General features: G+C 34.9%; 6 protein-coding genes and 6 pseudogenes across 13 annotated transcripts; 4 read left to right on the top strand and 8 right to left on the bottom strand.

Annotated features, from left to right (window-relative positions):
- Window positions 1-217: 217 nt before the first annotated feature.
- Window positions 218-1,035, bottom strand: fbxa-109 (annotated as a pseudogene). The gene is made up of 2 exons: window positions 460-1,035; window positions 218-409 (listed from the first exon to the last, which is right to left on the bottom strand). Coding segments are annotated over exons 1-2 (768 nt in total).
- A 3,814-nt stretch (window positions 1,036-4,849) lies between these two features.
- Window positions 4,850-5,240, top strand: clec-249 (C-type LECtin; the record flags this gene model as incomplete). Its single annotated transcript, NM_075182.2, has 2 exons — window positions 4,850-5,038; window positions 5,085-5,240. The coding sequence occupies 2 exons, from the start codon at window positions 4,850-4,852 to the stop codon at window positions 5,238-5,240; spliced, it is 345 nt and encodes a 114-aa protein (NP_507583.2).
- A 629-nt stretch (window positions 5,241-5,869) lies between these two features.
- Window positions 5,870-6,353, top strand: Y51A2A.17 (annotated as a pseudogene). Its single transcript has 2 exons — window positions 5,870-5,969; window positions 6,013-6,353. Coding segments are annotated over exons 1-2 (441 nt in total).
- Window positions 6,354-6,914: 561 nt separating this feature from the next.
- Window positions 6,915-7,707, bottom strand: Y51A2A.6 (C-type lectin domain-containing protein; the record flags this gene model as incomplete). The annotated part of the gene is made up of 3 exons (NM_075181.1): window positions 6,915-6,952; window positions 7,172-7,277; window positions 7,429-7,707. 3 exons carry the CDS (start codon window positions 7,705-7,707, stop codon window positions 6,915-6,917), a joined length of 423 nt encoding a protein of 140 aa, NP_507582.1.
- A 2,000-nt stretch (window positions 7,708-9,707) lies between these two features.
- Window positions 9,708-11,615, bottom strand: Y51A2A.5 (SH3 domain-containing protein; the record flags this gene model as incomplete). Its single annotated transcript, NM_075180.3, has 1 exon — window positions 9,708-11,615. The coding sequence occupies one exon, from the start codon at window positions 11,613-11,615 to the stop codon at window positions 9,708-9,710; it is 1,908 nt and encodes a 635-aa protein (NP_507581.1).
- A 1,439-nt stretch (window positions 11,616-13,054) lies between these two features.
- Y51A2A.14 lies at window positions 13,055-13,993 on the top strand (annotated as a pseudogene). The gene is made up of 2 exons: window positions 13,055-13,483; window positions 13,635-13,993. Coding segments are annotated over exons 1-2 (788 nt in total).
- A 565-nt stretch (window positions 13,994-14,558) lies between these two features.
- On the bottom strand, window positions 14,559-15,048 carry Y51A2A.18 (annotated as a pseudogene). The gene is made up of 2 exons: window positions 14,943-15,048; window positions 14,559-14,899 (listed from the first exon to the last, which is right to left on the bottom strand). Coding segments are annotated over exons 1-2 (447 nt in total).
- Window positions 15,049-15,671: 623 nt separating this feature from the next.
- clec-248 (C-type LECtin) lies at window positions 15,672-16,062 on the bottom strand (the record flags this gene model as incomplete). Its single annotated transcript, NM_001029085.3, has 2 exons — window positions 15,672-15,827; window positions 15,874-16,062. 2 exons carry the CDS (start codon window positions 16,060-16,062, stop codon window positions 15,672-15,674), a joined length of 345 nt encoding a protein of 114 aa, NP_001024256.3.
- Window positions 16,063-17,476: 1,414 nt separating this feature from the next.
- On the bottom strand, window positions 17,477-17,826 carry Y51A2A.12 (uncharacterized protein; the record flags this gene model as incomplete). The annotated part of the gene is made up of 2 exons (NM_001129580.3): window positions 17,676-17,826; window positions 17,477-17,623 (listed from the first exon to the last, which is right to left on the bottom strand). The coding sequence occupies exons 1-2, from the start codon at window positions 17,817-17,819 to the stop codon at window positions 17,477-17,479; spliced, it is 291 nt and encodes a 96-aa protein (NP_001123052.2). The 5' UTR covers window positions 17,820-17,826.
- A 1,246-nt stretch (window positions 17,827-19,072) lies between these two features.
- On the bottom strand, window positions 19,073-19,479 carry Y51A2A.4 (uncharacterized protein; the record flags this gene model as incomplete). Of its 2 annotated transcripts, NM_001269866.2 has the most annotated exons (2): window positions 19,275-19,479; window positions 19,073-19,222 (listed from the first exon to the last, which is right to left on the bottom strand). In NM_001269866.2, exons 1-2 carry the CDS (start codon window positions 19,467-19,469, stop codon window positions 19,073-19,075), a joined length of 345 nt encoding a protein of 114 aa, NP_001256795.1. In that variant the 5' UTR covers window positions 19,470-19,479. The 2 variants fall into 2 exon arrangements, 1 of the variants encoding a protein (NP_001256795.1); NR_070154.1 differs by lacking the exon at window positions 19,275-19,479.
- Window positions 19,480-20,582: 1,103 nt separating this feature from the next.
- On the bottom strand, window positions 20,583-20,863 carry Y51A2A.3 (annotated as a pseudogene). Its single transcript has one exon. A coding segment is annotated over exon 1 (281 nt).
- A 1,165-nt stretch (window positions 20,864-22,028) lies between these two features.
- On the top strand, window positions 22,029-23,116 carry Y51A2A.2 (annotated as a pseudogene). The gene is made up of 3 exons: window positions 22,029-22,298; window positions 22,578-22,872; window positions 22,924-23,116. Coding segments are annotated over exons 1-3 (758 nt in total).
- The last annotated feature ends 281 nt before the right edge of the window (window positions 23,117-23,397 follow it).

Genomic DNA, 23,397 nt, shown 5'->3' with positions numbered 1-23,397 from the left:
AAAAATCAGTTTTTTAAACAAAAACCAGCATCTGTGGATTTTTTTTGACAAAATATCATGCTTCTTGTCCTTTTTCTGGAATTTTGAAATTTCTGAAAAAAAAATCAGGTTTTCAGCTGAAAATTGGTCGGAATCCGATGGAAATCAACAAAAAAGTGTTTATTTTCACTTTAAAAACAAAGAAATAACAACAATAATGGAAATTTAACAGTTTTTTTCAAATCTTTTTGATTCTCAAGTAGTTTCTGCCAATGAAGAGGCGATATCCTCCGACTGTGTGCAGAGGCGACCTGAACGAACCAGGTGTGATGTGTTTTCCAGGATTGAAGACTTTTTCAACGTCAGGGTGGAGTGGACAACTGTACGCTTGAAAGATTCCGCACTCAAAATGTGCAGATTTCATGAGAACCTGAAAAAAAATCTGTTGAAATTTTTGATTAGAAACATCCAAAATCTTACATCTCTGATTTTAACTGCTTCGGACACTGAAACTGTCGTTCTTTGAATAAGGAATTCGGAAAAGTGAGCAAGATGTTTCACTGGGATGATAGATAGCTCCTTAAAATGAATATTGACCGATTTGACTTGTTTCCATTGCTCCAGATTATAGATTCCACGAATATTTTTAGGACACTCCAAAATCCAAATAGTTTTTAGAAATCCAGGTTTGAAGGAAGAAAGAATAGCGATAGTATCGTCAAGCTTGGCCCAATACAATGCAATCTTTTTCGCGTGGAAGAGATTTCTTGATTTGGAAGTGTCTCCGAAAAACTTTGCAATTGCAATTTGTTCCTGAGAATCGCATAGGACGAAGTTAAGCTAAAATGTATCCAATTTGAGTTTTCGATTCTTCATCACAACGGCCAAATCGTCCAGCAGAGCATCCAAAGGCTTCTTTTCGATAACTTTCTTCAATCCATTATTGAGTTTGACACTGCAACCGATACGCTTCGAATGATAATTAATGGTAGTTTTATCCAAAACCAAGCAAAAGGTTTGAAGTACTTTCCTGATTTCGACATGCTTGAATCCGGGCCCATGATCCAAGGGTACATCGAATTGGGGGTACATCTGTTCTTAGGGTACATTCGAGCAAAGGGTACAATCATTCTTAGGGTACATCCACCGGTTTGTTCAAAGGGTACATCCATGGGATGTTCAAAGGGTACATCGGCACTATGTTCCAAGGGTACATCGAATTTTGTTCAAGGGGTACATCCAATTTTCAAGGGGTACATCGGATTTTTATCACTGAAATTTCTCCAAATGAGCACAAAGTCAATTTTTTTTTGCTCATTTTCACGGTATTAATTGTACTTGCCGGTTTCAAGTTATGTTGATTACAATTTTGATGAAAATTGGCTTGTTTTCAATTATTAACAAAGAATCGAATAAGAATGTGGTCGATTGCCTATAGAGTAAAATTTTTTGGCTCAAAAAAAAAAATTTTTTGAAAATTTTTTTTCTCTCTATTTTGTTGGGAATCACTAATTTGGTGTTTTCCACAACTTTGGATGTTCATATTGCTGTTTCCGTGCAGTTATGCGTTTCCCAGTGTCTTTGAAACATTCCACTTTTTGTTCCATTTTGTAGGAATTCGGAGCTATCTTATAATTTCTACAAATTTCAAAGCCCATTTCGCATTATTTTATGTATCTTAAACTTGTTGCTTCAAAAATAACACAGAACGAATGCTGATTATGATTTTTTCAATTAAAAAAATATTTGTTGCATTTTTCCATTAGCTAACTTTCGTGATTCTCTTTTCTAATTTTGAATGTCTCTTACATATGTTTGCGTTACTTACAATGACTACTTCCAAGAGTTGTCACATTTATATTCCTGTTTTCCCCCGATTTTACAACAATTTCCGGTTTCTTTTGCCATTTTCATTTGAATTCAGTGAAAGTCAAAGTTTTATCTTATTTTCTCACTATTCTATCTGCTAAAAGTAATCAGAAAATTGCATTAACAGTTTTCAGCACTTTTTAATCTAAAAAAAGTTCGTACAAATAGGAAAATAGGCGGAAAATAAAATCCTAAATTTTTTTTTCTCTAGTTTCAAGATAAAACGTGTAAAATTGTTATATTTGGAGAAAATAAAATAAAAAAATGACTTTCAGTTACTTGTTTCACGAAACTTCACAAGAAAATGAACAAAAAACAACAAAAAATACCGAAAATTGAAGAAAAGGTCGAAAATAATCGAATTATTCCCTTTGAAATTTAAAGGCGCGTATTGTTCGTTATTTTTTATCGCACGGTTTTCGTTTATGCATTTTTGTTGGTGGGTTCACAAAATATGTCCCCATCTGCTAGAAATATACTTTAATGGTTCTAAAAAAACGAAAAAATGTGCAATAAAAAGTGATGATTGATTAATCTCTAATTTCCGATAGCTGGGTCACTGGCAAGTAGCAAAGTTTAACATTTTAGCTTATTTTTGTTCAACCAGGCTTCTTTTTTTCAATTTTAAATCACTTAATTAAAAAAAAAGATTTCAAGACATTATGAAATTTGGTCTTTTGAGGATTTTCGTGACAAGCGAATATAATACACGGATTCAAAATCTTGATAACTTGGATTTTTGTTAGATTTAAATAAAATAAAACCGGAAAAGTGGAAAAAATGAGTTATTGAAAGAAATCGCAGGAAAAAAAGAGAATTTGGAAAGTAAAACTTGACATTGCAACAGACTTAAAACTGTAAAAAAAACATTAAACCTGTAAAAATTAAAACTGTAAAAAAAAGCAAAATAATTTATATCTCAATTTTCAGAATAGCATATAATTACGTAAAATTTATCTTTTCAGTTGGCAGCAGAAATCTGGAAATTTTTTAGATCGAAAATCAGGAAACTCATGTGAAACATGGTGTAATGGGATTCTAAGAAGTTTAAAAAGTGTTAAATATATTCCAGTACTCTCCGCCAAAACAAAAAATAACTTGTCTGACAAGGTTTGAACTTGGGACCTGTAATATGTTAATTGCGCTCACTACCACTGCATCAAATATGCATTCTGGCTTAAAATATTTTACGAATCATCTCAATTTTAGATGTATTGTATGTTTTGATTAATATTTAGCTAGAAAATTGTACATAAACGTTGAGAAGAGAAACAGAAATGAAAAATATAAAAATAAATTTTGGGCCTAAAATTTTTTTCTCAAAAACACCTACAGGCTTCTCTTTTCCCGTAGTGAATAAAATCTGCATTTTATAAAATTATTTTTTTGTATCAAAATTCCTGTTTTCCGGCTGAAAACGCATTTTTTCATCGATTTTTGAATTAAAAAATCGAAACTAAAAAAATTCCAGAGTACGGTACACTGTTGGTGTTTGCGTACTTCTGCGTATCGTGCATTTTATTTGACGTCATTAGAGTTTCTTGAAAGGAAATGATCGAAAAAAAGCACGTTTAATCCCAAAAACAGGGATTTTGATACAAAAAAATATAATAGAACACAGATTACATTTACAACTGGAAAATACATTATTGGAAGCTAGCCTTTTCAAAAAAAAAATTTGGGCCTAAAATTATTTTTTTGCGTTCTGTGCAATTTTTGAAGCGACAGGTTTAAGATACATAAAATAATGCGAAATGGGCTTTTAAATTTGTAGAAATTATAAGATAGCTCCGAATTCCTACAAAATAGAACAAAAAATGAAATGTTCCAGAGACACTGCGAAACACATAACTACACGGAAACAGCAATATGAACATCCAAAGTTGTGGAAAACCTCAAATTAATGATTTCCTACAAAATAGAGAGGAAAAAATTTTTTCAAAAAAAAATTTTTTTTGAGCTGAAAAAATTTTACTCTTTAGGCAATCGATCCCATTTTTATTCAATTCTTTGTTAATAATTGAAAACAAGTAAATTTTTATCAAAATTGTAATCAACATAACTTGAAACCGTCAAGTACGATTAATACCGTGAAAATGAGCGAAAAAAAAGACTTGTGATACCTCTTGCTGTAATCTCAGAAACTCGTTCACTTAAGTATATTCTTTAGTTGATTTTCTGAAAGAACATGGTAGAAAACTTTTTTGGTGCAATTAGACAAGTCTGTGGATACCGTTTTATTGAGAAATTGTTAATTTTGTCAAGATTTTTTAATTTAGTACTGAATTTCATAGATTTCTTTTTGGTTTTTTGAATCATCTAGCATATTTTAAGCACGATTTCTGTGAGTAATTTGTTGCCACTATGTTGAATAAATTCATTCGACACAATTGAACAAATTTGAACAAATTCGGACAAAAAAGTCATTTTTGGTCAATTTTCTCAACAAAAAAAATTAATTTGAATTTTGATGAAACTTTATGAAATGAGTTAATTTGTATGTTTTCCATATTAGAGATTCAATTTAAAATCTGTGACTGAAATAAAATAAGCATTTTTCAGTTGAAAGCAGTAGTTTTACATATACAAACTGTTATATCACAAAGAAAAAACATTTAATTTTGGTGGAAAGTTATCAAAAACCTAACCATGAACATCACTGTCAGAAAATATGCTTAAAACTTTTGTAGCTAATACGGTACTAAAGTTACGTCAGTTTTGACCAGATGTACCCTCTTATTACAGCTTTTTCGTGTGATAATTTTGACATTTGACATTAAGTTTTGATAGACTAATTCCTTCCGTATTTGATTTGTGACATACATCGTGCTATCCAGACAAAAATATTATCCCGAAATTCAAAAAATTTTGTCACAAAAACAGTGAACACAAAAGAAATGACTGAAACTCCTGAATAACATGTTTTTATTGGATATCTCTTTTGTCAGTGTTCCATATAAAAAGAGCCCTGTAAGATTGGAATAGTCACAATTCATGTAACATGAATTCCATCTTCTACCTTCTCGCCCTCGTCGCATGTGTTGCTAACTTTATTTTCTGCCAGAATATTCAGGATGCAGCCTCAAATATTATTGGACAAGCAACAAGAGCTGTTGGAGATGCCGCTGGAGCTGCTGCTGCTGCAAACGTGAGACTCTCCAATGGTCATTTTGCTTCGAATTTTCATATTGTATGTTTCAATTTTTAGTTGTAAACAATAATGATAACCGTTTCAGGGCCATCATAGTGATCATGATAATGAAGATAATGGACACATTTATCAAGGAGGAGTTGCAAACGGTGCTGTTGAAGGGGGAGTTATAAACGACGGTGTTCTTGAAGGAGGAGTTTTAAATAAAGGACATCACGGCACAGATTACATTGTTGGATAAGTGATTCAAGTTTCTTGACAAATTCTGTTGTATCTTTTGGGAATAAATATATCGAACATTGGGTATCCATTTTCTTTCTGGTTTAATAATCATAATAAATCTTGGGCTGTGATTTTAAGAATCTGGCGGTTTAAATTCATTTGAAAAAAATTAAATTCCTGCTGTCTCACAAGAAATCAACAAATGCCGTAATAAAAAGTTAAGAAAAACTCAATAAATTCTCTCGAGGTTATGTTTTGGCCGAAATACATGGATTAATTCAATTTCGTTAAACTCCTTTTCATGAAGATTAGCAAAAACAAGCTCAAAAATGTGCAAAACGGGCAAAAATAACAATTTTTCGAAAAAAAATCTTCTATAACACAATTATTTTTTCTGAAAAATCAAAACCCAGTTTTTGTGCTGAATTTCGAGGGAAAAATTATTGATTTCTTTGCATAGAAAATAAAAAAATCAAGAAATTCAAGTAATCAATCAATAAAGAGCTTGGGGTTCCGCGCCGCACTATACATTTGGATACATGTCGGCGCGGGCGACGTTGCGGCGACCTCATGGGAGCCCTACATAATATATATTGTGCTAATCAACATGAAACTAGGATTTTAAAGGTGGAGTAGCGCTAGTCATTCTACGGTAACACCAACCGAGCCACTGCAGCAGCCGCCTGTGATAAACATGGAGCCAGTCTAACGGGATTCCAAAACGCCAATGAAAGATTGAAAGCCGCACGTGAGTTCTTTTTCTTCTCTGTTTTTTTCTAATTTATTTTCAGACTTGATCAGAGCTCTTATCAACAAAAAAGTGTCTGGTGCACACGCAGTAACCTGGATTGGAGGACTAAGAAAAGCTAGATGCGTCAACGTTGCAGCCTGTGCCCCCGCTAACACTTTCGAGTGGGATGATGGACATACTAATGGAACATTTGGCTTCAATTTTTCTGCAAATCAACCAGATTTTCTCGGCGGAACGCAATATTGCTTGACAATGATGGTGCATCGAACTTCCGATGCGGAGTTAATTGATGCCATCTATCACTATTACAGTGGCCAAATGAACGATGTGCTCTGCGTCATGACACAAGACACCTATATATGTGGAAAAGCTGCAAAATAGAGATAAATCAGTTTTGGGTGTTCAAAATAAACGTTATAATTTTGGTAAAAAGCTCCACTACAACATTATTGCTTACCAACAACATTATTAATTACTAAAATTTTTACTAACATTTTTATTCAATTACGCACGCCGAGTATTACTGTTAACGCAGAACAATTTAAAAGGTGGTCCTGTCGATTTTTTTAATTGAAGGATTAAACTTTAAATTGTCTGAAAACAAACACTAAAATTCATAATGAAACTTTTTGAAATCTTTTTGGGATTCAATTTTAATTAAAAGATAACTACCTACATTTATTATCACATTGATATTTGACAAAGTATGACATAATTATTCTTCTTTAGCTAGATCATTTTAATCTTCCGTCACAACACTATTATCTTCTTTTCCAATTCTGATTACACAACAAATGCCTAATCACTGACATAAGTAGAAAGTATAGCGGCAAAAAAAATAACCTAAAATTAGTAAAAATTTGAAATTTGACTGACTTGTCAATGTTGCAGCAGCTGGAAACTAAATTTTTCGAAATCACCGTCTAATTCTGGTTATATCAGTTAAAAAAAGAGACGATTAGTTGAAAATGTTTTATTTCCTGAAATCAAACGTTTATTCGGGAAGTTTTCCACAAGCGGCGGCTTGATTATCGGCTGGACACCACACATCGTTGAGGTCACCGTTGAAATCCGAATTAATAGCCGGAGTAGTGTCAGACACCAAACCGATGATCATTTGCAGACATGGATCCGAATTCGAATTTGGCTCAACTCTACCCCATTTAAAGCCATCACTTCCCGTTGTAATGTAAACTAACTTGCGGTTTTCATTCGTTCATCCGAAGTTTGGAAACCGGTCAGTGTAGCTGAATTCTCATTGCACTTTGCTTCCGCAACACTGTGATTGCCGGATACATAAAATGCCTGAAAACTCTAACTGGCTTTAAGGCTCAAACCGTATAAAACAAAATATTTAGCTAGAAGAATGAAACCGGGCAATTCTGCCTTTGGTAAAAAGTTCAGTAACAATTTGTTGTAAAAGTTTTTTTCAAATCCGTAAAAGTAATATACCTACCTTAACACACCATTTTCCTTGTGGTCGGTCGAATGTCATCCAATCGGACGGACAAACTGGAGCACGTGGTGGACGTGTTGGACGTGGTCTTGAAGGTCTTCCGTGATTATGATGATGATGCCCGTGTCCATGTTTCTTTCCTTCTTCCGACGATGATGAAGATGAAGAGGATGCAGAGGAGAAACCGTGGTTCTTACCTCCGCCGTTATTTTTTACAAAGATTGCAGTGCATGCAGATATTCCAAAAAGTAAAAGCAATATAAGTGGTAGAGCCTTCATCACTAAACACAAGATGCTGGTACAGCGCTCGGATTTTTATCGCTTTTATACTTTCTTGCGAAAACGTTTTTTTTATCACTTTGCCTCATGGTTTATGTTTCAAAACTCTATGCAATTGACACACGTATAGCTTAACCCCTTCACGGCCCGGGAAGTGATTCCTGTACGCAATTTATCTACCGTATTCCTGAACGTTTGGGCACGTTTTTCTCAAAAACGGGTGGTCCAACATTTTCGTGATGGATATAGAACGTGTCCGAAAATAAATTTTGAACTTTCAGACCAAAGTTTTTTTCTTAAAACGCGCCCAACCCTGGTTAAACTCAAACTACCAGTAGAGCGCATTTGTATGGATGTACCACTTGCCGGGCAGTTCCCTTGGTGTAGTTTGTGCAAACACGCAAATGCAGACATTTTTAACGCCCTGCGATTTCATATGTTTGCCATGGCTTGTGCTAAGGTGGGAGAACCACCAGGTTCGGCTAAATCCACTCGGCTAAATCCTAGCCAGGAACTATGGCCGATAATCCAGTCGTGGATTGCACCACTTCCCAATAGAGGCTGGGTGAACCTAGGGACTTGAACTCGTGACCTTCAGATTGCTAGCAGCCACCACTACCAACTGCGCTATCCTGCACCCTCCCCGCCCAAAGAAATTCTTATTGGAGCGCACTTGTTGCTCAAACACAGATTTCTGGCTCAACCCCACGCTCCTTAGCACAAGCCATGGCAAACATATGAAATCGCAGGGCGTTAAAAATGTCTGCATTTGCGCGTGACAGTGTTTGCACAAAATACACCAAGGGAACTGCCCGGCAAGTGGTACATCCATACAAATGCGCTCTACTGGTAGTTTGAGTTTAACCAGGGTTGGGCGCGTTTTAAGAAAAAAACTTTGGTCTGAAAGTTCAAAATTTATTTTCGGACACGTTCTATATCCATCACGAAAATGTTGGACCACCCGTTTTTGAGAAAAACGTGCCCAAACGTTCAGGAATACGGTAGATAAATTGCGTACAGGAATCACTTCCCGGGCCGTGAAGGGGTTAAGCTATACGTGTGTCAATTGCATAGAGTTTTGAAACATAAACCATGAGGCAAAGTGAAAAAAAAAACGTTTTCGCAAGAAAGTATAAAAGCGATAAAAATCCGAGCGCTGTACCAGCATCTTGTGTTTAGTGAGGAAGGCTCTACCACTTATATAGAAGGATTTTTTAGGTCCTTGCTGTTTGAAACTGAAAGAGAGAGAGAAGGCAATTTAACACAAAAGACCTTTTTATATCTTATAAACCTTATTTATTATAAGAAAAGTGTTTTAAACACAAGAAACCTCCAGACTTTAATTATCTGGACACAAAAAAACCAAGGAGAACAATACTAAAAATGAATAGAACTTTTTTCTATTCACAAAACCTTAATTTGAGGAAACAATAAAATCTAAACCTAAAAAATTTAACAATAAAAGTCGAGCCTTTCGGCACGACCACCTATCAGACTCTCTGAAAAACAGACTCTAATCTGAATGACAAATCGTTCACAACGCCATGTGCGCAAGGGCACGCGAGATGCGTCAACCAGCGCCCTTGGCGCGAAAGCTGCAAATCTGGTTTTCAAAGGTTTTTGGCGTTTATTTGAAATAACTGAGCTTGCGTTGGAAGATAAAAAAGTGAAAACGGATGAAGATCCGACTTCCTCGGCCTTTTCAAGCTCCGCCTCCTTGAATCCAGAACCACATAAGTAAAACCCGGCGGAACTTCAGTCAAATACAGATAAAATTATGATCTACCGAAGAGAGAAAAACAAAAAATAAGATAAACAGGGACCTAACTTAAGAATAAATAACCTTAAACTCATAAATGGTGGGGTGGAAAACTGTGAAAATAAATTTAAAAACATGGGGGACCTAGGCTTTAAAAATATAACTAACTTAAGGGTGGGTAGATAATAGCACAGAAAGAAAAACAATAAAAATTCGAAATTTGAAACGTTAGATCCTGAATTCATTGAACCTCTGCAGCTTGGCGAGGTGGGAACATGACGTGGCAGCTCGTCCAAGCCGGAGTACACAATGGCTCTTGACTGACATCCCATCTCCATCCATAGCATAAGCCAACTTCCGAACGACACGAACTCCAAGGTGGATCCTTGCGAGGACGAGATTCTCGAACGAATCTGTGCCAGCTCATATCTTTCCAATTCATATCCTTCCAATTCAAAAAATCCGAGACCGTATCACAATCATAATTCCAATAGTTCCATATATCCGATTCCAGTACACTTTCCAATTCACAGCTTGTCTGAGGAACCAAGTCAAACGGAGGATCGGTACGTGGGCGTTTTTCTTCATTGACACGACGCTTAATTTTTTTTTCAAAAATCACGCCACAGGCGACATCTCCCGGCTTTTGTAGTCCGGCTTTCTGTTTATGGTTGTTCAATGAATCTATACTCTTCAATTGGGGAATGGCATCAGTGTCTTCATTCTCTAACATTTTTCCACAAGTGAAATATTCCAGTTGTATTATTCCTGGTGTCTCCTGCTTCTCAAATGAACTGATCAAGGGATCAGAAGTAACATTCACATTATCAATTTCTGAGAAATCATCAATACGAATAGTTGAAGATTCAAAACTGTGAAAATCTTTCGAACAATGTTTATTGGAGTTCTGTGGGGGACCCAAGTTTACATCTTTGGCTTTCTGGTCCACAGTATCCATTTCCGAAATACTTTCGTCTTTATCTTCAAACGTCCTTTTATCTTTGACATCTTCATCCTCTGGAAATCTTGAAATAATTATATTTGAATCGGTTACCAAATCATTCAAAACTTCTTTATTGTATGTATCACAATTAATACATTCCTCTTCAACTTTATCCATTTCAACTGTCTCTATATTTTTCTGAACATTACTAGAAACTGGATCAACATTCAAACTATTGAAGACTACAGTATGATTATTTGCGACTACAGTATCCTCTTTCTTGTCAACGTCCATCTTCTTCTGAGATCTTAGCTCACGAGCTATTAACTCATTTTCCAAATCAGAATATTCTATACGGTCAGGTGCTTCCAGAAATTGTGGCTCTGTGAAAATATCAGGTGGTAAATACGGTACTCTGTAGAATAGTGCAACAGAACTGCCATCTGTACAGTTCACTATGAACTGAAACTCATTGAATATCCAGTTTTTCAACCAGTGAAATTTGTCTGAGTCTGAAACACGGAGAATCTGCATTTCATATTCAGCTTGATACCAAGCGTCATCTGTAAGCAAAACCACTAACTTTTCAAGTTTAGCCAACGATAGCAATTCTTCTGGAAGTTCATTTTTCAACACTTTATCAGCCAAAATTTCAATACATTCGCAATAATGTGTCAACGGCTGCCCTTCTTGAATCATAAAAGAATCATAATCAAAAATGGCATCCGAACGTATATCATCTGTAAAAGCCGGCTGCTCTATAACATTGGAAATTGTTGCTTCCTGGATGTGTGACTCTTGTGGAATGCTTTCACTAACTTCAAGAAACATTGGTTGGATGAAAATATCTGTTCGACACCTATCAACAATTCCAGCAAAATACAATTCTTTACTCTCTTCCATATCTTGAATATAGCTAATGATATAGTTTTTCAAGATCTCATACTGATCAGTCTCTGACGAACGATTTACGTGCGTATCTGGCAGATACCAATATTTTTCAGAAATATGATTCCTGAGTTTTATCATTTTGAAAGGCTCAATAGAATCCTTCGAATGTCCTTCTCCCATTGCTCTTTCTGCTCTGTACTCGATACAGTTACAGTAATCTGAAAATGATTGGCCATTTTGAATCTTGAGAGACATGAAATCTGACAATGCTTTGTATTTCTCTTGCCACTGATTATTAATTTTAGTATTCACCATTTTTGCTCAATTGCCCATAAAAATTACAAGAATTTTCAATATTTGATAAAAATTTTCACTAAAATCAAGAATCCAGACGATGCAATCCAATAAACAGCAGCCTTGATGATTTTTAATTAATAATCTGAAATTTTTGTTCCAGAAATTCCCAAATACAATCCGAAAATCCAATCAAAACTCAGAAAATCTTCTTTTCCTTCTTCAAATCGATTATTGATGCAACTTTAGATGAAAAAACTCGAAATACAACAAAGATTTCTTCTTGAAATGTGAAAATTCACTCTTCAAAATCAATTGAAAATTTGGGCAGAGGTTTCCCTCACAAAAACCAAAATTTCAACTTTTTTCACTCGAAAAATCCAAGAACTTCTTTCTTCTAAAGACGAATGAGCACTTTCCGATCGATTTTAAACCAAAATTGAAGAAAATCGATGCTTTTCTTGATAAAAATCCACAAAATCCTTGAACTGTCGCCAAATCGATAATTGACGCGCTTCGCTCAGCGGCGTGTGAGAGAGTGCGCGAAAGTGAGAGTGTGCAGACACTGAAGATAACTTTTGACAACGAAATACACGAATTTCAGCTGGAAAATCGATTATTTCCAGATAAAAATCAATTGATAAACTCCTTTAGACCAGTAGAATCCAAAAATGAAAACCTTTCGACGATTTTTCTTGAAGAAAATCGAAAAATTCTCAAAATTCACGCGAAAATCAGAGTTTCACAATTAATTGCAAATTTGGCGATGGCTTCGCCTGTAAATTCACAATTTTCTTCTTTAAACTTCAGCGACAAAACTCCAAATCGATAAAGTATCACTAACAAGTGACTCCAGTTGATAAGACAAGAAGGCAAATCAAATCCTCGCAAGGAAATGATGAAATTGAGACAATTCCCGCAGGAATGGAAGCTGAAATCTCCGCAGAGAAATCGGCAAGAAGACAAGAAACAATCCTCGCAAGGATATAAGAAAAAAAATCCCCGCAAGGATAAAGACTCCTAGCTTTCCGCAGAAAACTATTTGTCAGCAGTCGATTCTCGCTTAGTCACGAGACAGTCCAAGAGATCTAATCTTCCGCAGAAAATTAGAACTCTTTTCCGGCAACGGTATCGGCCCCCAAGAAGGATTTTTTAGGTCCTTGCTGTTTGAAACTGAAAGAGAGAGAGAAGGCAATTTAACACAAAAGACCTTTTTATATCTTATAAACCTTATTTATTATAAGAAAAGTGTTTTAAACACAAGAAACCTCCAGACTTTAATTATCTGGACACAAAAAAACCAAGGAGAACAATACTAAAAATGAATAGAACTTTTTTCTATTCACAAAACCTTAATTTGAGGAAACAATAAAATCTAAACCTAAAAAATTTAACAATAAAAGTCGAGCCTTTCGGCACGACCACCTATCAGACTCTCTGAAAAACAGACTCTAATCTGAATGACAAATCGTTCACAACGCCATGTGCGCAAGGGCACGCGAGATGCGTCAACCAGCGCCCTTGGCGCGAAAGCTGCAAATCTGGTTTTCAAAGGTTTTTGGCGTTTATTTGAAATAACTGAGCTTGCGTTGGAAGATAAAAAAGTGAAAACGGATGAAGATCCGACTATATTGCTTTTACTTTTTGGAATATCTGCATGCACTGCAATCTTTGTAAAAAATAACGGCGGAGGTAAGAACCACGGTTTCTCCTCTGCATCCTCTTCATCTTCATCATCGTCGGAAGAAGGAAAGAAACATGGACACGGGCATCATCATCATAATCACGGAAGACCTTCAAGACCACGTCCAACACGTCCACCACGTGCTCCAGTTTGTCCGTCCGATTGGATGACATTCGACCGACCACAAGGAAAATGGTGTGTTAAGGTAGGTATATTACTTTTACGGATTTGAAAAAAACTTTTACAACAAATTGTTACTGAACTTTTTACCAAAGGCAGAATTGCCCGGTTTCATTCTTCTAGCTAAATATTTTGTTTTATACGGTTTGAGCCTTAAAGCCAGTTAGAGTTTTCAGGCATTTTATGTATCCGGCAATCACAGTGTTGCGGAAGCAAAGTGCAATGAGAATTCAGCTACACTGACCGGTTTCCAAACTTCGGATGAACGAATGAAAACCGCAAGTTAGTTTACATTACAACGGGAAGTGATGGCTTTAAATGGGGTAGAGTTGAGCCAAATTCGAATTCGGATCCATGTCTGCAAATGATCATCGGTTTGGTGTCTGACACTACTCCGGCTATTAATTCGGATTTCAACGGTGACCTCAACGATGTGTGGTGTCCAGCCGATAATCAAGCCGCCGCTTGTGGAAAACTTCCCGAATAAACGTTTGATTTCAGGAAATAAAACATTTTCAACTAATCGTCTCTTTTTTTAACTGATATAACCAGAATTAGACGGTGATTTCGAAAAATTTAGTTTCCAGCTGCTGCAACATTGACAAGTCAGTCAAATTTCAAATTTTTACTAATTTTAGGTTATTTTTTTTGCCGCTATACTTTCTACTTATGTCAGTGATTAGGCATTTGTTGTGTAATCAGAATTGGAAAAGAAGATAATAGTGTTGTGACGGAAGATTAAAATGATCTAGCTAAAGAAGAATAATTATGTCATACTTTGTCAAATATCAATGTGATAATAAATGTAGGTAGTTATCTTTTAATTAAAATTGAATCCCAAAAAGATTTCAAAAAGTTTCATTATGAATTTTAGTGTTTGTTTTCAGACAATTTAAAGTTTAATCCTTCAATTAAAAAAATCGACAGGACCACCTTTTAAATTGTTCTGCGTTAACAGTAATACTCGGCGTGCGTAATTGAATAAAAATGTTAGTAAAAATTTTAGTAATTAATAATGTTGTTGGTAAGCAATAATGTTGTAGTGGAGCTTTTTACCAAAATTATAACGTTTATTTTGAACACCCAAAACTGATTTATCTCTATTTTGCAGCTTTTCCACATATATAGGTGTCTTGTGTCATGACGCAGAGCACATCGTTCATTTGGCCACTGTAATAGTGATAGATGGCATCAATTAACTCCGCATCGGAAGTTCGATGCACCATCATTGTCAAGCAATATTGCGTTCCGCCGAGAAAATCTGGTTGATTTGCAGAAAAATTGAAGCCAAATGTTCCATTAGTATGTCCATCATCCCACTCGAAAGTGTTAGCGGGGGCACAGGCTGCAACGTTGACGCATCTAGCTTTTCTTAGTCCTCCAATCCAGGTTACTGCGTGTGCACCAGACACTTTTTTGTTGATAAGAGCTCTGATCAAGTCTGAAAATAAATTAGAAAAAAACAGAGAAGAAAAAGAACTCACGTGCGGCTTTCAATCTTTCATTGGCGTTTTGGAATCCCGTTAGACTGGCTCCATGTTTATCACAGGCGGCTGCTGCAGTGGCTCGGTTGGTGTTACCGTAGAATGACTAGCGCTACTCCACCTTTAAAATCCTAGTTTCATGTTGATTAGCACAATATATATTATGTAGGGCTCCCATGAGGTCGCCGCAACGTCGCCCGCGCCGACATGTATCCAAATGTATAGTGCGGCGCGGAACCCCAAGCTCTTTATTGATTGATTACTTGAATTTCTTGATTTTTTTATTTTCTATGCAAAGAAATCAATAATTTTTCCCTCGAAATTCAGCACAAAAACTGGGTTTTGATTTTTCAGAAAAAATAATTGTGTTATAGAAGATTTTTTTTCGAAAAATTGTTATTTTTGCCCGTTTTGCACATTTTTGAGCTTGTTTTTGCTAATCTTCATGAAAAGGAGTTTAACGAAATTGAATTAATCCATGTATTTCGGCCAAAACATAACCTCGAGAGAATTTATTGAGTTTTTCTTAACTTTTTATTACGGCATTTGTTGATTTCTTGTGAGACAGCAGGAATTTAATTTTTTTCAAATGAATTTAAACCGCCAGATTCTTAAAATCACAGCCCAAGATTTATTATGATTATTAAACCAGAAAGAAAATGGATACCCAATGTTCGATATATTTATTCCCAAAAGATACAACAGAATTTGTCAAGAAACTTGAATCACTTATCCAACAATGTAATCTGTGCCGTGATGTCCTTTATTTAAAACTCCTCCTTCAAGAACACCGTCGTTTATAACTCCCCCTTCAACAGCACCGTTTGCAACTCCTCCTTGATAAATGTGTCCATTATCTTCATTATCATGATCACTATGATGGCCCTGAAACGGTTATCATTATTGTTTACAACTAAAAATTGAAACATACAATATGAAAATTCGAAGCAAAATGACCATTGGAGAGTCTCACGTTTGCAGCAGCAGCAGCTCCAGCGGCATCTCCAACAGCTCTTGTTGCTTGTCCAATAATATTTGAGGCTGCATCCTGAATATTCTGGCAGAAAATAAAGTTAGCAACACATGCGACGAGGGCGAGAAGGTAGAAGATGGAATTCATGTTACATGAATTGTGACTATTCCAATCTTACAGGGCTCTTTTTATATGGAACACTGACAAAAGAGATATCCAATAAAAACATGTTATTCAGGAGTTTCAGTCATTTCTTTTGTGTTCACTGTTTTTGTGACAAAATTTTTTGAATTTCGGGATAATATTTTTGTCTGGATAGCACGATGTATGTCACAAATCAAATACGGAAGGAATTAGTCTATCAAAACTTAATGTCAAATGTCAAAATTATCACACGAAAAAGCTGTAATAAGAGGGTACATCTGGTCAAAACTGACGTAACTTTAGTACCGTATTAGCTACAAAAGTTTTAAGCATATTTTCTGACAGTGATGTTCATGGTTAGGTTTTTGATAACTTTCCACCAAAATTAAATGTTTTTTCTTTGTGATATAACAGTTTGTATATGTAAAACTACTGCTTTCAACTGAAAAATGCTTATTTTATTTCAGTCACAGATTTTAAATTGAATCTCTAATATGGAAAACATACAAATTAACTCATTTCATAAAGTTTCATCAAAATTCAAATTAATTTTTTTTGTTGAGAAAATTGACCAAAAATGACTTTTTTGTCCGAATTTGTTCAAATTTGTTCAATTGTGTCGAATGAATTTATTCAACATAGTGGCAACAAATTACTCACAGAAATCGTGCTTAAAATATGCTAGATGATTCAAAAAACCAAAAAGAAATCTATGAAATTCAGTACTAAATTAAAAAATCTTGACAAAATTAACAATTTCTCAATAAAACAGTATCCACAGACTTGTCTAATTGCACCAAAAAAGTTTTCTACCATGTTCTTTCAGAAAATCAACTAAAGAATATACTTAAGTGAACGAGTTTCTGAGATTACAGCAAGAGGTATCACAGCCCGATGGTCTTTTTTAGTACTATCCAAATGACAAAAAAAATCTCTTTTTACAGAAATTTTAATTGTTACTCTAATTTATAAATTTTATGTTTTAAAGCTAGTTTAGTCGAACTTTTTTTTCGTTTTATGGTTGATAAATCACCAGAAGTTACCGAATTTTACCAAATCTGGTGATCAATCGACCGTAAGTTCATCTAAAACAAGTTGAAAACGGAAGATAATTATCTTGAATGCCCAAAATTAGACGGTGATTTAAAAAAAGTTAGTTTCTAGCCGCTTGACAAGTCGATCAAATTTTATATTTTAACTAATTTTAGATCATTTTTTGAGCCGCCATAACGTTTTTCTGAAAAGTTTTCAAGAAGTTTCAGTATGCAATTCGGCGTTTTCAGACAATGTTGAGTTTAATGAAATAATAAAAACATTTCCAACTACATTACCTTTAAAAAAGAAAGAAAATGGATTTCCAATGTTCGATATATTTATTCCCCAAAAAGGTAGAAGATAACAGAATTTGTAAAGGAGCTCAAATTGCTGATTCAGCAATGAAATCTGTGTCATGATCTCTTTGATTACCAACTCCTATTTCAAAAAGACCGTCGCTTTCAGCCCCGCCTTCAAGAATACCGTTTGTAGCTCCTCCTTGCTTGAACACAAGAAGAGGACCATTGTTCTGAAAAACAGTTAATTTTATTTTTTACAAATTAAAATTTAGAAAAAAGTACATAATGTGGTAAAAACAGAGAAAATCCTCGAATAGCTCTTGTTCCTTGTCCAATAATATTTGAGGCCGCATCCTGAATATTCTGGCAGAACCCGAAGTTAGCAACACAGGCGATAAGGGCGAGAAGGTAGACGATGAAATTCATGTTGAATGATGTGCCCATTATTACAGGGCTCTTTTTATATGGGACACTGACAAAAGAGGTATCCAATAAAAACATATTATTCCGGAGTTTCAGATATTCTTTTTGTATTCACTGTTTTCGTGGCATATACTATTGAATTTTTAAAATAATATTTTTGTCTGGATAGCACGATGTATGTAACAAATCAAATACGGAAGGAATTAGTATATCAAAACTTGATAGTTATGTCAAAAGTATTGGAGACTACCTTGTACGCACCGACTTTAAAAAACCTATGACGAAATGTTTCTGTCGAAGTTTTGTAAATAATTGAAAAAAACATCGAAAAAAAACCCGCATAGGTTTATAAGTTCTAATATACTCTAATTTCTGGAAAAAATAGGCACAATTTATGAAGTTTTGACGAAATGCTTCTAATTTCCATTTCAACTTTCTGACTTGACATTATTTGACATTATTCTGACAAAGAAATTATTGAAAACAAGGGAAAATGCTAGAAAATTGCCAAAACTGATCAACAATCTTTTAATATACAGTTTTGGTGCCAAATTCCTAACGAGACCCCTCGTTTTTTTGGCGACAGTATATCTATTAACTATAACTGTGGAGTAGCGCCAGTGGGGAAACTGCTTTAAAACTAACCTATATAACCACAATTACCGAATATCATGATAAAAATATTTAAAACAAATTTCAAAATTTTTATATAATTTTTTTGAAAGTTGATAAAACCTAAATTTTATTCATCAATTTTTCTAATTTTTGAGTAATTGTTCATGATTTTAGTGTAATTTTACTAAAAATTTAGTGAAAAAAATAGACGTAAATTGTTGATTAAAAAACGGACATTAAAGCGTAAATCTGTGTAATTAATTATTCATCGGAAAACAGTAATTATTTGTTGTAACGCTGGTTTAAATGTTATTGAAACAATTTGCATTAAAATTTTTCACTAAATTTCCAATAAAAAACAAAAAAAAAAGAAAATTAGTGCAAGCGCGCTCCATGGCGATATTTAGGCATTGTGGTCCCATAGGCGTGTTTTAAAACAATTTTTCCATTTGCGCTACTTCACAGATAAAAAAAATCTACTAGTTTTATAATGATGATCGGCCGCCAGCGTGAGGACCGCATTTCGCGCCTCACTCAGCTGGGATTCCTACTATTACGACAAAGAAAGAAAATGGATTCCCAATGTTGGATATGTTTATTTCCAAAAGATACATCAGAATTTGCCAAGGAGCTCGAATTGCTTATCCAACAATGACATCAGTGCCGAAATGTCCCTTATTATCAGCTCCTCCTTCAAGAACACCGTCGTGTATAACTTCACCAAAACCGTTTAGAATTGTTCCTTGATAAATGTGTCGATTATCTGCATCATTATGATCATGATCATGCTCCTGAAACAGTTATTTTTGTTGTTTATAACTAAAAATTCAAAAAAAAAAATACAAAATCAACATCTGAGTCATCTGAGTCATCATGACCATGGGAGAGTCTCAAGTTTGCAGAAGCAGCTACATCGGCATCTCCAATAGCTCCTGTTGCGTGTCCAATAATATTTGAGGCCGCATCATGAATATTCTGGCAGAACCCAAAGTTTGCAACACAGGCGATGAGTGCGAGAAGGCAGACGATGAAATTCATGTTGAATGATGTGCCCATTATTACAGGGCTCTTTTTATATGGGACACTGACAAAAGAGATATCCAATAAAAACATGTTATACTGGAGTTTCAGATATTCCCTTTGTATTTACTGTTTTGTGACATATACTATTGAATTTCGGAATAATATGTTTTGTCTGGACATCACTGGAAATTGATCTATGTCACAAATCAAATACGAAAGGAATCAATCAAGTCTATCAAAGCTTGATAGTTATGCCAAAATTATTACTCGAAAGAGCTGTAAAAATGTACAGGCCAAGACTGGATTTATGAACATATTTTCTGAAAGTGAAATTTATGGAAAGTGAAATTTATGTGTTGAAGCTCCAGCCGGTTGGAGTTCTCTTCCAAGAGTGTAGATCTCCTGTTTCAGAGATTATGGAGAAATTGACATTTTTGTAAGAAGCTGGACATGTGGCATTTGGGAGGGTTGTCTGAAATTTTTAAGACACGAGTTTACCTACAGTAGCCTAAAAGTTCCAAATTTTGCAATAAGACGTTCTGAAAATTAAAAAAAAATCATGGCGGTTCAAAACAAGAACAGAGACACAAATTGCGGACGCAAATTTTTATTTGACTGTCATGAATTTTTCAAAAAGTTTTAGAACATTCCAGATTTTTTTTCTAAGCTTCCACGAAGTATTTTTTGAAATTCCCGCCAAAGTTTTTACCTAAAAATTTGAATTTCCCGCCTAAATTTTTTATCAGAAAATTTGAATTCCCGTTAAAATATTTTTCTCCGAAAAATAGAAATTCTCGCCAAATTACTGTTCTCAAAAAATTTGAATTCCCTCCAAAAAATTTTTTTTTGTCTTAAAATTTGAATTTCCCGCTATTTTTTCCTAGAAAATTTGAATTTCCGGCCAAAAATTGTTCTCAAAAAATAGTTTCTTCCCGCCAAAATTTGATTTTAAAAAATTTGAGTTTCCTGCTAAAGCTCTTAGAAACTAAACTTTTAGGTTTTCGCCTTAAAAAATAGGCAAAACATTGAACCATCATAACATTTTTTTAGAAAATTTTCAGAACGTAACATTTTGCAGTTCACTAGTTTTAGGCCGTTTTGGGCCTAAAAAGCAGCTGAACCAAGCTTACTTTATAAGCCACAATGCTGCTGCTACCTTCTTCCACGATCAATAACTGGTTCACCGTTAAATAGCTATACTGATAGCACCTCGGGCTAAAATATGCCAAAAGACAGTCAGGAGTGGCGTAGCATGTTAAAATGCAATCTTCGACAGTTCCATATGAAGTAGGGATGGATAAAGCAGCAGTGGTAACTCTGCCGAATAGCTCCATCATTTTTACATCACACGTGGATTTTGGAATTAGGAGGAGAAAGAGGAGGCAAAGGAAGATGTAAAAGTTGGGCATTTAGTTATTTTTTGAACTAAAATAAGAAAAAAGAAAGAAAAGTCAATGGCTTGTTGTCTTGGTAGTTTGTGAGTCTACGCTACTTTTGTTTGAAATATTACGGAGTAGCTAAATTAAAGATGGAGTACCGAAGTTTGAGATTTTTTTGATCTTTTTTGATCCAAAATAACCCAAAAATACTAAATTTCGTAATGAGACTTTCTGAAAAGCTCTTATTAAAAAGTTATGGGCGCACAAAGTTTTAACCTTATAGACTATTTTTGGAGGGTTTTATTATAATAATAGGCATGTTTGAGACGCCTATCTAAGGTGAAAGGCGGATTTTGACTGAAATTGCCGAAATGTCATGTAATTAAAACAGGACAGGTAGTATCTAAATCTATTTAAAGGTGGAGTAGCGCCAGTGGGGATTTTGTCTAAATGCACATATAATTATCCAAAACAACCGAATATCATAATAAAACACTCCAAAAAATTTAGATTTTTCATAATTTCCGGTCAAAGTTTTGGCAAATTGCCAAAATTTTAAAAAATACGAGCTTTTGAGGAAATTTAAGGAAATGACGCATGTTTTGACCCCTACAATACAATGTTTTAATAAAAATTATTTAAACGAAACGAAAACATAAAAAATGTAGAAAAAAATTTTTTTTTTGGTCGACTTTCAAAATAATGAGTGGCAAAAACTGAGTAATTACCACTTTTTTGACAGGAAATAAAAAATTTTCAAACATTTTTTGAAAAGTTTTATTATAAAATTTGGTCATTTGAGACCATAGGAGTGGATTTTAACAATTTCCCTACTGGCGCTACTCCACCTTTAAGTTGCCAAAATTTGAGATTTTAGCTAAAAATAGGCCATTTTTTCCAAAACTTTAAGCGACCATAACTTTTTTTTTGGAAAAATTCTAGAACGTCTTATTATAAAATTTTGTAGTTTTGGGTCATTTTGGATCTAAAAAAGCTAAATTTCAAATTTTGGTACTCCACCTTTAAGAGTTTCGAAAATTTGAAAAGGTGGTTTTCAGAAAAAATCTCAATTTTTTGAAAAGGAAGTCAGCGAAATGAAATTGATGTTCCGGCTCAGTGGAGCAAGAATTATGGGAAGAAACGATGAGAGTTCATAGGACTTTAAAAACGTATTATATTTCTTGATTTTGTATTAATGCAATTCCATATTTATTTGCTCATTTTTCTACCATTATTTATGAGCCAAGACGTTAAAATGGTGCAAATTCACGGAAAAGTCACAAATGCCATTGTTACTAATTCAGCAAACTTCATGACACTCACAGAATGCACAAATGGGTGTTATGTGAATCCGAATTGTTCTCTAGCATACTTCAATGGATCCTGTTGGTATCATGATCAATTGGCGGAAAATCAATCAATATTTGTTGAAGACGGTTCTAGTAGGGGTATCGTAGTTTTTAAGGTGGGTGAGATAAACTTTTTTTGATTAAAATGGGCTCCTCGCAAGCCTCGCCTTTCTATAGTGCTGCGCGGAACCCGAAAAGTGTCGGCCGCGTCGCAAAACGCGAATTTCGCACTATGTGAGGGAAAACACCAAGCCATTGACTTCTCGCCATAGTCCAAGATTGAGGCGAGCCAGGCAGGCATCAGGTCTTGAAACCGCGCCTGCCTCCCGGGGAAGCCTTAAATACAAGAAACCATTCCAGTTAACTTGCAACAAAACTCAAAAATCTCCATTCAGACAGACATCTCCAACATCCCCAATAACACGAGCCCGGCATCCTACACCAATCTCAAATTCTCACTAGCCTCATCAACTGGCGAAAAGTACTCTTGGACAAGAACCACCTTCGGATGGAAGTTTGTTAGCTGCAGAACTGGCTGGAAGAGGTTTGAACGGGACGATGGAACTGTTGTTTGAATGAAACGCATATATACTACAAGCGCATCATTAAATAATACTAACTCGCAATGCGAAGAGCAAAATGCAGTACGGACAGGAATCGCGTCGATTGAGGAGTATACATGGATGAAAGGTATGTAATTTGTGATCTAAGTTCTGAAAATGCTATCAATTTTTATGACAGGGGTATCGTTTTCTCGGTATGGAATCAACATTGGTGGAGAGAGAAATTGCCCGACAACTCCGTGCACAACTTACCGATGGACTGATGGCTACACAACTTCCACGACTTTTCTCAATTCAACCTACCGTATATCCTCTTTTAGTAAGACGTGCAAAACTAATTTTCGGACACCTAATTCGATGCAAAACTAATGGAGGTGCAAAACTAATAGAGGGTGCAAAACTAATTTTCAAACAGATTTTTTCTCATGTTTTCCATTAAGTTATGGCAAAATATCATCAATTTCAATAACAACTTATAAACCAAAATGGAGGAATTTTAAGGCTGATACGCAAAACTGTCCGAGTTGTACTCATATTTTGCCGATTTTGACTTGTTATACCAAGTCTGGAAGAATTTTCCTGATTTGTAAAACGATTTTATAATGCAAATTTTGAAATGCTAAAAATAGGGAACAAATGAAGAAGAGCAAAA

This window comes from Caenorhabditis elegans, chromosome V, assembly GCF_000002985.6.
Source record: "Caenorhabditis elegans chromosome V".
NCBI classification, from domain to species: domain Eukaryota; kingdom Metazoa; phylum Nematoda; class Chromadorea; order Rhabditida; family Rhabditidae; genus Caenorhabditis; species Caenorhabditis elegans.
Note: the sequence above shows the minus strand (reverse complement) of the source record. Positions and strands in the feature narration are given on the sequence as shown.